The 11863-nt window shown below is 56.6% G+C and overlaps 2 protein-coding genes across 2 annotated transcripts; one reads left to right on the forward strand and one right to left on the reverse strand.

Moving 5' to 3' along the window:
• Positions 1 to 419: 419 nt before the first annotated feature.
• Positions 420 to 3899, reverse strand: LOC113567194 (IQ motif and SEC7 domain-containing protein 3-like). Its single transcript, XM_026994363.1, has 5 exons — positions 3835 to 3899; positions 3353 to 3549; positions 1966 to 3284; positions 1046 to 1898; positions 420 to 981 (listed from the first exon to the last, which is right to left on the reverse strand). The coding sequence occupies exons 1-5, from the start codon at positions 3897 to 3899 to the stop codon at positions 503 to 505; spliced, it is 2913 nt and encodes a 970-aa protein (XP_026850164.1). The 3' UTR covers positions 420 to 502.
• Positions 3900 to 6067: 2168 nt separating this feature from the next.
• Positions 6068 to 9535, forward strand: LOC113567195 (IQ motif and SEC7 domain-containing protein 3-like). The gene is made up of 5 exons (XM_026994364.1): positions 6068 to 6132; positions 6421 to 6614; positions 6683 to 7989; positions 8057 to 8909; positions 8974 to 9535. The coding sequence occupies exons 1-5, from the start codon at positions 6068 to 6070 to the stop codon at positions 9450 to 9452; spliced, it is 2898 nt and encodes a 965-aa protein (XP_026850165.1). The 3' UTR covers positions 9453 to 9535.
• The last annotated feature ends 2328 nt before the right edge of the window (positions 9536 to 11863 follow it).

An 11863-nucleotide genomic window follows, 5' to 3' on the forward strand; every position in this document is an offset into this window, starting at 1 on the left:
CTTGGGTAAATTGGTGTTTCAAGTTCTTGGAGGAAGTCAAGTGTTATACAATTTGTTTGTATATATACATATATATATATATATCTATATATATGTGTGTACGTGTTTGTATATATATATTGAGAATAGCTATCGTAGATCGTAGGGGCTACATGTATATGTATATCGTACGTGTATGCGTGTATGCTGAATGTATATATATACAATTAGTTTTAGAAACTTATTTTAGCAAGTAGATAGTGCGGGAAACAGACAATTGTTTAATTTATGTACATCAATTAATATTAGCAGAGAACGAAGGAACATTCAAAATTCACTATATACTCGTAAGCTGTGTGTGTGGTGTGTGTGTATGTTTGTTTGTTAGGTGTTGCAGAAAAAATGGCTTTCGGTTCGTTTCGATTCGGATTATACAGATATTTGACTCTATATGCTATATAGATTTAATATTTATCGCTTTGCTGAACAACGGAAATGTACAATACGTAGATGAGTAGATGACTTAGACCTCCGTCGACCGTGCGTTCTCATCGGAGCGTGAGGCCTTCCTCTCCCTTCCAGGGATTCGACCCGTGACCACGGCTCCTCCTCCTACTCCTGCTCCTCCGCCTCCCTGCTGCTGTAGCGCCTGCGCCTGAGCCTGCGCTTGGGCCTGGGCTTGCGCCTGGGCTTGCATTTGTGCCTGTTGCTGAAGCATTTGCTGCTGCTGCATCATGTAGGCGGCCTGCGACTGCTGCACAAAGTTGGCATGCGTGTACGCCTGCATTCCGGGCGCTGCATACACATTGTTGGGCGTGGCAATCGCCGCCGTTGGCGGCATGTTGAAACGCATCTTGGCAGCCGCCGCTGCATTGGCGGCAGCTGCAATGGCCGCCGCATTCTCCCGCGAGGCGCTGGACGTGGTGGTCGACTGGAAGGAGATGCTCATGCCGCTGTCCAGGGAGCCGACGCTGCCTCGTCGCTGGGGCTTCTCGTTGCCAACTGGAAGGAGACTCGGAATAAGACAAACGCTCTCACATATCAAAATTTGAGTCTGAGAACTCACATTGCTCGTGCATGTCCAGGAGACTGTTGCTGAGCGCACTGCGCTTCAGCTGCTGCGTGGAGTCGGCCGAGTTGCCAGCTGCCTGCTCGCCGGCTGCCTGGGAGCCGCCGCCTGGCTGGGAGCCATAGGGACAGGGACACACCTCCACATCGGCCACGCCACTATCGCGGTTCTCTGCGTTCCCCGGGGCCCGGTTGCGCGCCGACTTCTGGCGCTCCAGCTCTGCCTCGATGCGCAGCGATTCCATTTCGTCCATCTCGCTGATGGACTCCTTGAGATCCTCGGCAAACTTGCAGCGGTCGTGCTCGTTGCGGGCATTGAAGGTGATCAGGATCTTACCGTCGACCTTCTGCGACAGCTGGATGCAGAACGGATAGTTGGGCATGTCCAGCAGGGTCACCACCGTGCCGCAGAGCGGGAAGCTGTTGCGGAACGTGTACGTCACGGAGGTCTTCTTCTTGCTGAATATCTTGGTGATGACCAGCAGGTCGTTGAAGAGGAACACCTCGCGCTGGTGGACGCCCGGCCGCTCCTTCTTGTTCACGTCGGGTATCTCGTACAGGCGGCAATAGCAGACCAGCCGCCGGTGGGGCAGCGCCAGATTCGGCTTCTTGCCGACAATGGTGGCCTGCACCTTCATCACCTGGGTGACGTGGTCGCTGCCCGGCTTGAACTCGTCCGACTTGACGCGCTCATAGATGCCGCTCAGCATGTCCTTGTCAATGTCGTGGCAATCGTCGATGCCTCGCAGATTCTTGATGAAGTCCTCGACGCGCATGCGCCTTTCCGGCTTCAGATTGGGCGTGTGCAGATCCGTATTGAGCATAATGATGGCAAATGCCAGCACAAAGATCTGTAAACAAATATAAATCGGATTAGTAGGCGAACCTCCAAGGAGGGGAGGGGAGGGGAGACTCTACCGTATCGGATGATCTTAGGCGCCCCACAATGTCCGCATTGCACTCGCAGTAGCGCTGCGAGAAGATCTCCATCAGCCGCTCAATCTTCTGCGCCTCCCCGGGCATCCGGAAGTAGGCCTGGAACTTGCGCAGGGCCACGTCCACCTGGCGGCCGGACAGGTCCAGCTCCATGGCGAAGCAGCTGAGCACGGCCATGTTGAACTGGTTCTGCAGATTGCCCAGATACTCGCCGATCATCTGGCGGGAGAGGCCCTTGCGCGTGATCAGGAAACGAGCCACGCCCTGTGGCGTGTTCTCGAGGAAGCCCCTGCGGATGAGATAGGTGATGCCCTTCTCCGGCTTCTTGTTGAACAGATTGAGGCCCACGCGGTACTGCCGCTTGCGTATGGTCTCCGACATCTTGTAGTTCTGGGCCACGCCCGCGGCGGAGGCCGCTGCCTGCAGCTGCTGCTGCTCGTGCTGCTGCTGTTCGTGCTGCTCGTACTGCGCGGCGCTGGTGTGCGACGAGACGGCATGATCGTCCGTCGGCGGTACTCCGCCCGCCGCTGTGGCCGCTGCCACGGCCGCCTGCATCTGTGCGGCATAAGCTCCGGGCCCAGCAGCAGCTATGGCTGCTCCGGAGACCACAACGGCTCCACCTCCACCTCCGCTGGGCACCGAGACCGATACCGAGTCGGCCGAGTGCGTGGAGAACTGCTGGGAGCTGTTCAGGGCCGTGCCACGCTTCCACGTGTGGGGGGAGTTGCTGCGGTCCGATCCGAGGTCGCTGTTCATGTTCCGCTCCGCCGAGGTGACGCTCGAGTCTGAGCCGGAACTCTGGACGGAGGTCAGGCTGCCGTTCTCCGCCGTCTTGCAGAGCCCGTTGGTCCGCAGCAGCGACGGGGGCGGCGGTGTCTGGCGCTGCAGCAGCAGCAGCTGGCTCTGCTGCTGTGCCGTGATCGAAGAGGTGCGCTTGGGCACCTCCGGCGGAACCTTCTTGCAGCTGCCGCTGCCACTGCCGCTGCCGCTGCCCGTGCTGCCGCTGCAGCTGGGAGTGGGCGTGGTGCTGCCGCCCTTGGGGCGCATGTAGATCTGTGCCGCCGAGTAGTAGGGCGTGTGGGGGCTGTGCCCGCTGGCGTTCACCCACGAGGCGTTCAGCGAGACGTCCGCGGAGCTGGCGTAGCTCAGGTCGTGCGGGGAGCCGTGGTAGCTGGTGTAGTAGACGGCTCCCTGGGCATTGTAGTAATGCGGCTCGGCCGCGTGCAGCAGATTCACATGCGGATGGGAGGCCATTCCGCCAGCGGTGGCTGTGGATCCCGAAATGGAAACGGGAGAGGCGCCTGCAAAAAGACAGAGGAGTTGGATTAAGCAAAGGATCCACAAGCAGGGGGAGAGAGTGATTCCTTACCCGATTGACTACGTGGTATGGGACTGCAGTCCAGCTGTCGTCGCTCCCGCATCGACAGAGAGCGCGACTTTTGATTGCCAGAATGCCCAGAGTGTGCAATGGAGGAGGGGATCTGGCGTTTAATAGAGCTCTTAGTCCAGCTGCCACCTGCCTCCTGTACTGCTTTCAATCTCCTCCGTAGATACGTATCTATGCTTTGTCACAGAGCTAACAACTATGCTATGCTATTGATTGTTGATTGATTGAGGCAAAACAAACAGAGATCTAAACTGGAATTTTTAACAGCAGAATTTCCGTCTTTAAACGGAAGGGACATCGCCAAAATATCACCAAAGGGTCGTATATATTCTATTAATCTGTTCCCGATTCCCTTTCAAGACACTCAATGCCTCCAAACGAGACTTATATCTTTGGGTAATCCCATAAAGAAGAGGCTCCCCAATCGTGTCCATGGTTTTCCCTTTGAGAGAGGCAATACTTACGCTGACTGTGCCCGTCCGCGCTTGAGGACATCTCCGCCATTGCGGATCGAGTTCTTCTTGTGCATTCCCTGGTGCTGGTGCTGCTGCTGCTGGTGCTGCTGCATCTGCTGTAGCTGCTGCTGCTGTTGTGCCTGGGAACGGCTCAATGGCTGCTCTGGACGTCGTCGCCCAGTGCGTGGGCCAGAGGCAGCAGGCGTCTGTTTTTTTGTATGTATTGGCTGCTGCTGCTTCTGCTTCTGCTGATGTTGTTGTCCTCTTCGTCGCCCAGGAGAGGAGACATTGAGTGGCGTCCATGCTGCCTGCTGCTGCTGTCCGCGCCAGGGATTGGCTGGCGTTTGAGCTTGCTGTTGCTGCTGCTGTCGGCGCCCTGGATGTGCTGGTGTTGTTCTTGCTGGTGGTGGCTGCTGCTCTGGCAATGGCTGCAGAAGCGAGCTGCGCTTGCGACGCAACTCCTGCATGGCCACTCGGTGGGACAGAAGGCGGCCCCTTGCTGCCTTGAATGCCGGACATCCCTTGTAGGCGCTGATGTGGGCGCCCTGGCAATTGGCGCATTTAGGGGCGTCTGCCCTTGGCTTGGCACATGCCGTGGACGCGTGGGCACCCGCACACTTCATACAGACGAATGAACGCCTGCAGTAGGTGCGGGTGTGCCCGAATGCCTGACATCTGTGGCACTGGGCTGGGTCCACCGGCTTGGCCTGCCTCTCAACGGTCACCAACTGGTTGCCCAGTTGGGTTAATTGGAGGACATCGTGGTGGCTTTCATCCGGCTTGGGGGCTATCTCCAACTCGAACTGGTCGAGCGGCTGTCCATCGGATCTCCCTTTAATGGCTCTAATAAATATAACATAATAACCCAATTCGGCCATCTGATTTTTTATTAGTTGGGTGCTTGTGGAGTGGTGTAGATCTCGCACGACGATCCGTAGCCCACGGTCACTCTTGTGCTGGTGTGTGTAGTGGCCAGTCATCGCCTCGTTGCCGTCGCCATCGCCCAGGATTGCCATGATGGCATCCCTGGTAGCCATGTCGCGGGCCTGGATACGGACACCATTGCGGCTGATGAGCTTGGTGTGATAGCTACTGTTGCCCACCCTCGGGTCATTCTGCAGCTTGTCCAGAATGGGCATAATGTCGGGGACAGCTGGCAGAATGATGGGGGGGGGGAATAATTGTCGTTGGTTGGTGCTGTCGCTGCAGCATCCGAGTCATCACTGTCATCATCGTCATCGTCATCCACCTCGGCGCGGACGCGCTTCAGTGGCGAACGGGCCGCTGCAGCAGAGGTGGATGGGATATCATCGGTATTGGCTGTGTTTGTTGCTATTGGCTGATGTTGTTGTTGTTGTTGATGTGTTTGCTGCTGCTGATGTTCCTCTGGCGGCGGTGGTGGGGGGGGTCCGCCTGTTAACATTGCTGTTAACAGGCATCGTCTGGCTGCCGACGTAATTGTAGTTGTCGTTTTTGTGTTTGATGTCGCTGTTTGTGTGCTGATGTATGTCATCATTGTATTTGTGGTTGTGGTATTGGCTGTGTGCATTGCATTTGGAACCGCTGCTGTGGCCGATCGAGCGGGGTTTGTGCCATGGCTGTGGTTCGAGTTCGAACTCGCTCCCGAACGGGCACTCGAGCACGAATCTTGTGTTGGCTGCTGTTCGTGTAGAGGCTGCTCGAGTGCCCTCTCGTACTGTCGCTGGTACGAGGTCGTTACCCGCTCTCTCTTTGCGCCTTCTCTCGTTCCTTGCTGTTTCCGGCTCTCTCCACACGAAGCATCGGCATACGGTGCATCGATACGTGTATGTGTGTGTTGGAGTGTGGCCTTCTGTCCCACCGAGTGGCCATGCAGGAGTTGCGTCGCAAGCGCAGCTCGCTTCTGCAGCCATTGCCAGAGCAGCAGCCACCACCAGCAAGAACAACACCAGCACATCCAGGGCGCCGACAGCAGCAGCAACAGCAAGCTCAAACGCCAGCCAATCCCTGGCGCGGACAGCAGCAGCAGGCAGCATGGACGCCACTCAATGTCTCCTCTCCTGGGCGACGAAGAGGACAACAACATCAGCAGAAGCAGAAGCAGCAGCAGCCAATACATACAAAAAAACAGACGCCTGCTGCCTCTGGCCCACGCACTGGGCGACGACGTCCAGAGCAGCCATTGAGCCGTTCCCAGGCACAACAGCAGCAGCAGCTACAGCAGATGCAGCAGCACCAGCAGCAGCAGCACCAGTACCAGGGAATGCACAAGAAGAACTCGATCCGCAATGGCGGAGATGTCCCCAAGCGCGGACGGGCACAGTCAGCGTAAGTATTGCCTCTCTCAAAGGGAAAACCATGGACACGATTGGGGAGCCTCTTCTTTATGGGATTACCCAAAGATATAAGTCTCGTTTGGAGGCATTGAGTGTCTTGAAAGGGAATCGGGAACAGATTAATAGAATAGATACGACCCTTTGGTGATATTTTGGCGATGTCCCTTCCGTTTAAAGACGGAAATTCTGCTGTTAAAAATTCCAGTTTAGATCTCTTTTTGTTTTGCCTCAATCAATCAACAATCAATAGCATAGCATAGTTGTTAGCTCTGTGACAAAGCATAGATACGTATCTACGGAGGAGATTGAAAGCAGTACAGGAGGCAGGTGGCAGCTGGACTAAGAGCTCTATTAAACGCCAGATCCCCTCCTCCATTGCACACTCTGGGCATTCTGGCAATCAAAAGTCGCGCTCTCTGTCGATGCGGGAGCGACGACAGCTGGACTGCAGTCCCATACCACGTAGTCAATCGGGTAAGGAATCACTCTCTCCCCCTGCTTGTGGATCCTTTGCTTAATCCAACTCCTCTGTCTTTTTGCAGGCGCCTCTCCCGTTTCCATTTCGGGATCCACAGCCACCGCTGGCGGAATGGCCTCCCATCCGCATGTGAATCTGCTGCACGCGGCCGAGCCGCATTACTACAATGCCCAGGGAGCCGTCTACTACACCAGCTACCACGGCTCCCCGCACGACCTGAGCTACGCCAGCTCCGCGGACGTCTCGCTGAACGCCTCGTGGGTGAACGCCAGCGGGCACAGCCCCCACACGCCCTACTACTCGGCGGCACAGATCTACATGCGCCCCAAGGGCGGCAGCACCACGCCCACTCCCAGCTGCAGCGGCAGCACGGGCAGCGGCAGCGGCAGCTGCAAGAAGGTTCCGCCGGAGGTGCCCAAGCGCACCTCTTCGATCACGGCACAGCAGCAGAGCCAGCTGCTGCTGCTGCAGCGCCAGACACCGCCGCCCCCGTCGCTGCTGCGGACCAACGGGCTCTGCAAGACGGCGGAGAACGGCAGCCTGACCTCCGTCCAGAGTTCCGGCTCAGACTCGAGCGTCACCTCGGCGGAGCGGAACATGAACAGCGACCTCGGATCGGACCGCAGCAACTCCCCCCACACGTGGAAGCGTGGCACGGCCCTGAACAGCTCCCAGCAGTTCTCCACGCACTCGGCCGACTCGGTATCAGTCTCGGTGCCCAGCGGAGGTGGAGGTGGAGCCGTTGTGGTCTCCGGAGCAGCCATAGCTGCTGCTGGGCCCGGAGCTTATGCCGCACAGATGCAGGCGGCCGTGGCAGCGGCCACAGCGGCGGGCGGAGTACCGCCGACGGACGATCATGCCGTCTCGTCGCACACCAGCGCCGCGCAGTACGAGCAGCACGAACAGCAGCAGCACGAGCAGCAGCAGCTGCAGGCAGCGGCCTCCGCCGCGGGCGTGGCCCAGAACTACAAGATGTCGGAGACCATACGCAAGCGGCAGTACCGCGTGGGCCTCAATCTGTTCAACAAGAAGCCGGAGAAGGGCATCACCTATCTCATCCGCAGGGGCTTCCTCGAGAACACGCCACAGGGCGTGGCTCGTTTCCTGATCACGCGCAAGGGCCTCTCCCGCCAGATGATCGGCGAGTATCTGGGCAATCTGCAGAACCAGTTCAACATGGCCGTGCTCAGCTGCTTCGCCATGGAGCTGGACCTGTCCGGCCGCCAGGTGGACGTGGCCCTGCGCAAGTTCCAGGCCTACTTCCGGATGCCCGGGGAGGCGCAGAAGATTGAGCGGCTGATGGAGATCTTCTCGCAGCGCTACTGCGAGTGCAATGCGGACATTGTGGGGCGCCTAAGATCATCCGATACGGTAGAGTCTCCCCTCCCCTCCCCTCCTTGGAGGTTCGCCTACTAATCCGATTTATATTTGTTTACAGATCTTTGTGCTGGCATTTGCCATCATTATGCTCAATACGGATCTGCACACGCCCAATCTGAAGCCGGAAAGGCGCATGCGCGTCGAGGACTTCATCAAGAATCTGCGAGGCATCGACGATTGCCACGACATTGACAAGGACATGCTGAGCGGCATCTATGAGCGCGTCAAGTCGGACGAGTTCAAGCCGGGCAGCGACCACGTCACCCAGGTGATGAAGGTGCAGGCCACCATTGTCGGCAAGAAGCCGAATCTGGCGCTGCCCCACCGGCGGCTGGTCTGCTATTGCCGCCTGTACGAGATACCCGACGTGAACAAGAAGGAGCGGCCGGGCGTCCACCAGCGCGAGGTGTTCCTCTTCAACGACCTGCTGGTCATCACCAAGATATTCAGCAAGAAGAAGACCTCCGTGACGTACACGTTCCGCAACAGCTTCCCGCTCTGCGGCACGGTGGTGACCCTGCTGGACATGCCCAACTATCCGTTCTGCATCCAGCTGTCGCAGAAGGTCGACGGTAAGATCCTGATCACCTTCAATGCCCGCAACGAGCACGACCGCTGCAAGTTTGCCGAGGATCTCAAGGAGTCCATCAGCGAGATGGACGAAATGGAATCGCTGCGCATCGAGGCAGAGCTGGAGCGCCAGAAGTCGGCGCGCAACCGGGCCCCGGGGAACGCAGAGAACCGCGATAGTGGCGTGGCCGATGTGGAGGTGTGTCCCTGTCCCTATGGCTCCCAGCCCGGCGGCGGCTCCCAGGCAGCCGGCGAGCAGGCAGCTGGCAACTCGGCCGACTCCACGCAGCAGCTGAAGCGCAGTGCGCTCAGCAACAGTCTCCTGGACATGCACGAGCAATGTGAGTTCTCAGACTCAAGTTTTGATATGTGAGAGCGTTTGTCTTATTCCGAGTCTCCTTCCAGTTGGCAACGAGAAGCCCCAGCGACGAGGCAGCGTCGGCTCCCTGGACAGCGGCATGAGCATCTCCTTCCAGTCGACCACCACGTCCAGCGCCTCGCGGGAGAATGCGGCGGCCATTGCAGCTGCCGCCAATGCAGCGGCGGCTGCCAAGATGCGTTTCAACATGCCGCCAACGGCGGCGATTGCCACGCCCAACAATGTGTATGCAGCGCCCGGAATGCAGGCGTACACGCATGCCAACTTTGTGCAGCAGTCGCAGGCCGCCTACATGATGCAGCAGCAGCAAATGCTTCAGCAACAGGCACAAATGCAAGCCCAGGCGCAAGCCCAGGCCCAAGCGCAGGCTCAGGCGCAGGCGCTACAGCAGCAGGGAGGCGGAGGAGCAGGAGTAGGAGGAGGAGCCGTGGTCACGGGTCGAATCCCTGGAAGGGAGAGGAAGGCCTCACGCTCCGATGAGAACGCACGGTCGACGGAGGTCTAAGTCATCTACTCATCTACGTATTGTACATTTCCGTTGTTCAGCAAAGCGATAAATATTAAATCTATATAGCATATAGAGTCAAATATCTGTATAATCCGAATCGAAACGAACCGAAAGCCATTTTTTCTGCAACACCTAACAAACAAACATACACACACACCACACACACAGCTTACGAGTATATAGTGAATTTTGAATGTTCCTTCGTTCTCTGCTAATATTAATTGATGTACATAAATTAAACAATTGTCTGTTTCCCGCACTATCTACTTGCTAAATAAGTTTCTAAAACTAATTGTATATATATACATTCAGCATACACGCATACACGTACGATATACATATACATGTAGCCCCTACGATCTACGATAGCTATTCTCAATATATATATACAAACACGTACACACATATATATAGATATATATATATATATGTATATATACAAACAAATTGTATAACACTTGACTTCCTCCAAGAACTTGAAACACCAATTTACCCAAGGCAACCTCTAAGCTACATAACGCCCCCCCCCCCCCCCACACACACATTTTTATCTAATCTTCTCTACCAATTAATTACAAATGCGATCTATGAATGTACGATTACTAGTTCTATTAGCACATACTAACATCCCGCCCCGTTGAGTGCGCGGATGATAGTTTTTTTTGCCCCTGCTCCAGCCAATGCTCCACTAGCTCTACCTCACTCACCTGCAAATGCAACTAGTAGCTGCGGCACAGGAACCCACAGCAGCAGCAGCGGCGGCCGGCGTTGGGCCTGCTCCAGCTGCCCGCCCTGAGTATGCCCAATGCCAGACAAACTCGGATGCTGCAGCGACAGCACCAACCAACGACAATTATTCCCCCCCCCCATCATTCTGCCAGCTGTCCCCCGACATTATGCCCATTCTGGACAAGCTGCAGAATGAACCGAGGGTGGGCAACAGTAGCTATCACACCAAGCTCATCAGCCGCAATGGTGTCCGTATCCAGGCCCGCGACATGGCTACCAGGGATGCCATCATGGCAATCCTGGGCGATGGCGACGGCAACGAGGCGATGACTGGCCACTTACACACACCAGCACAAGAGTGACCGTGGGCTCGGATCGTCGTGCGAGATCTACACCACTCCACAAGCACCCAACTAATAAAAAATCAGATGGCCGAATTGGGTTATTATGTTATATTTATTAGAGCCATTAAAGGGAGATCCGATGGACAGCCGCTCGCCCAGGGCGAGTTGGAGAGAGCCCTCCAGCCGGCTGAAAGCTCCCACGCTGGCCTCCAATTAACCCTGCTGGGCAACCAGTTGGTGACCGTTGAGAGGCAGGCCAAGCCGGTGGACCCAGCCCAGTGCCACAGATGTCAGGCATTCGGCACACCCGCACCTACTGCAGGCGTTCATTCGTCTGTATGAAGTGTGCGGGGTGCCCCACGCGTCCCACGGCATGTGCCAAGCCAAGGCAGACGCCCCTAAATGCGCCAATTGCCAGGGCGCCCCACATCAGCGCCTACAAGGGATGTCCGGCAATCAGGCAGCAAGGGGCCGCCTTCTGTCCCACCGAGTGGCCAGTGCAGAGTTGCGTCGCAAGCGCAGCTCGCTTCTGCAGCCATTGCCAGAGCAGCAGCCACCACCAGCAAGAACAACACCAGCAACATCCAGGGCGCCAACAGCAGCAGCAACAGCAAGTTCAAACGCCAGCCAATCCCTTGGCGCGGACTGCAGCAGCAGGCAGCATGGACGCCACTCAATGTCTCCTCTCCTGGGCGACGAACACACACATACACGTATCGATGCACCGTATGCCGATGCTTCGTGTGGAGAGAGCCGGAAACAGCAAGGAACGAGAGAAGGCGCAAAGAGAGAGCGGGGTAACGACCTCGTACCAGCGACAGTACGAGGAGGGCACTCGAGCAGCCTCTACACGAAACAGCAGCCAACACAAAGATTCATGCTCGAGTGCCCGTTCGGGAGCGAGTTCGAACTCGAACCACAGCCATGGCACAAACCCCGCTCGATCGGCCACAGCAGCGGTTCCAAATGCAATGCACACAGCCAATACCACAACCACAAATACAATGATGACATACATCAGCACACAAACAGCGACATCAAACACAAAAACGACAACTACAATTACGTCGGCAGCCAGACGATGCCTGTTAACAGCAATGTTAACAGGCGGGACCCCCCCCCCCACCACCGCCGCCCAGAGGAACATCAGCAGCAGCAAACACATCAACAACAACAACAACATCAGCCAATAGCAACAACACAGCCAATACCGATGATATCCCATCCACCTCTGCTGCAGCGGCCCGTTCGCCACTGAAGCGCGTCCGCGCCGAGGTGGATGACGAATGACGATGATGACAGTGATGACTCGGATGCTGCAGCGACAGCACAACC

Source organism: Drosophila persimilis, unplaced genomic scaffold (assembly GCF_003286085.1).
Source record: "Drosophila persimilis strain 14011-0111.01,24,50 unplaced genomic scaffold, DperRS2 tig00002232-arrow-arrow-pilon, whole genome shotgun sequence".
In the NCBI taxonomy this organism is placed as follows: Eukaryota; Metazoa; Arthropoda; class Insecta; order Diptera; family Drosophilidae; genus Drosophila; species Drosophila persimilis.

Bases quoted from the DNA above. Each gene is read 5' to 3' on its own strand.
- LOC113567194 (XM_026994363.1), bottom strand. From the start codon at position 3,899: ATGCACAAGAAGAACTCGATCCGCAATGGCGGAGATGTCCTCAAGCGC. The intron at 3,285-3,352 runs GTAAGGAATCAC...GTCTTTTTGCAG, and splicing joins CATACCACGTAGTCAATCGG to GCGCCTCTCCCGTTTCCATT. The intron at 1,899-1,965 runs GTAGAGTCTCCC...ATTTGTTTACAG, and splicing joins GCCTAAGATCATCCGATACG to ATCTTTGTGCTGGCATTTGC.
- LOC113567195 (XM_026994364.1), top strand. From the start codon at position 6,068: ATGCACAAGAAGAACTCGATCCGCAATGGCGGAGATGTCCCCAAGCGC. The intron at 6,615-6,682 runs GTAAGGAATCAC...GTCTTTTTGCAG, and splicing joins CATACCACGTAGTCAATCGG to GCGCCTCTCCCGTTTCCATT. The intron at 8,910-8,973 runs GTGAGTTCTCAG...GTCTCCTTCCAG, and splicing joins CCTGGACATGCACGAGCAAT to TTGGCAACGAGAAGCCCCAG.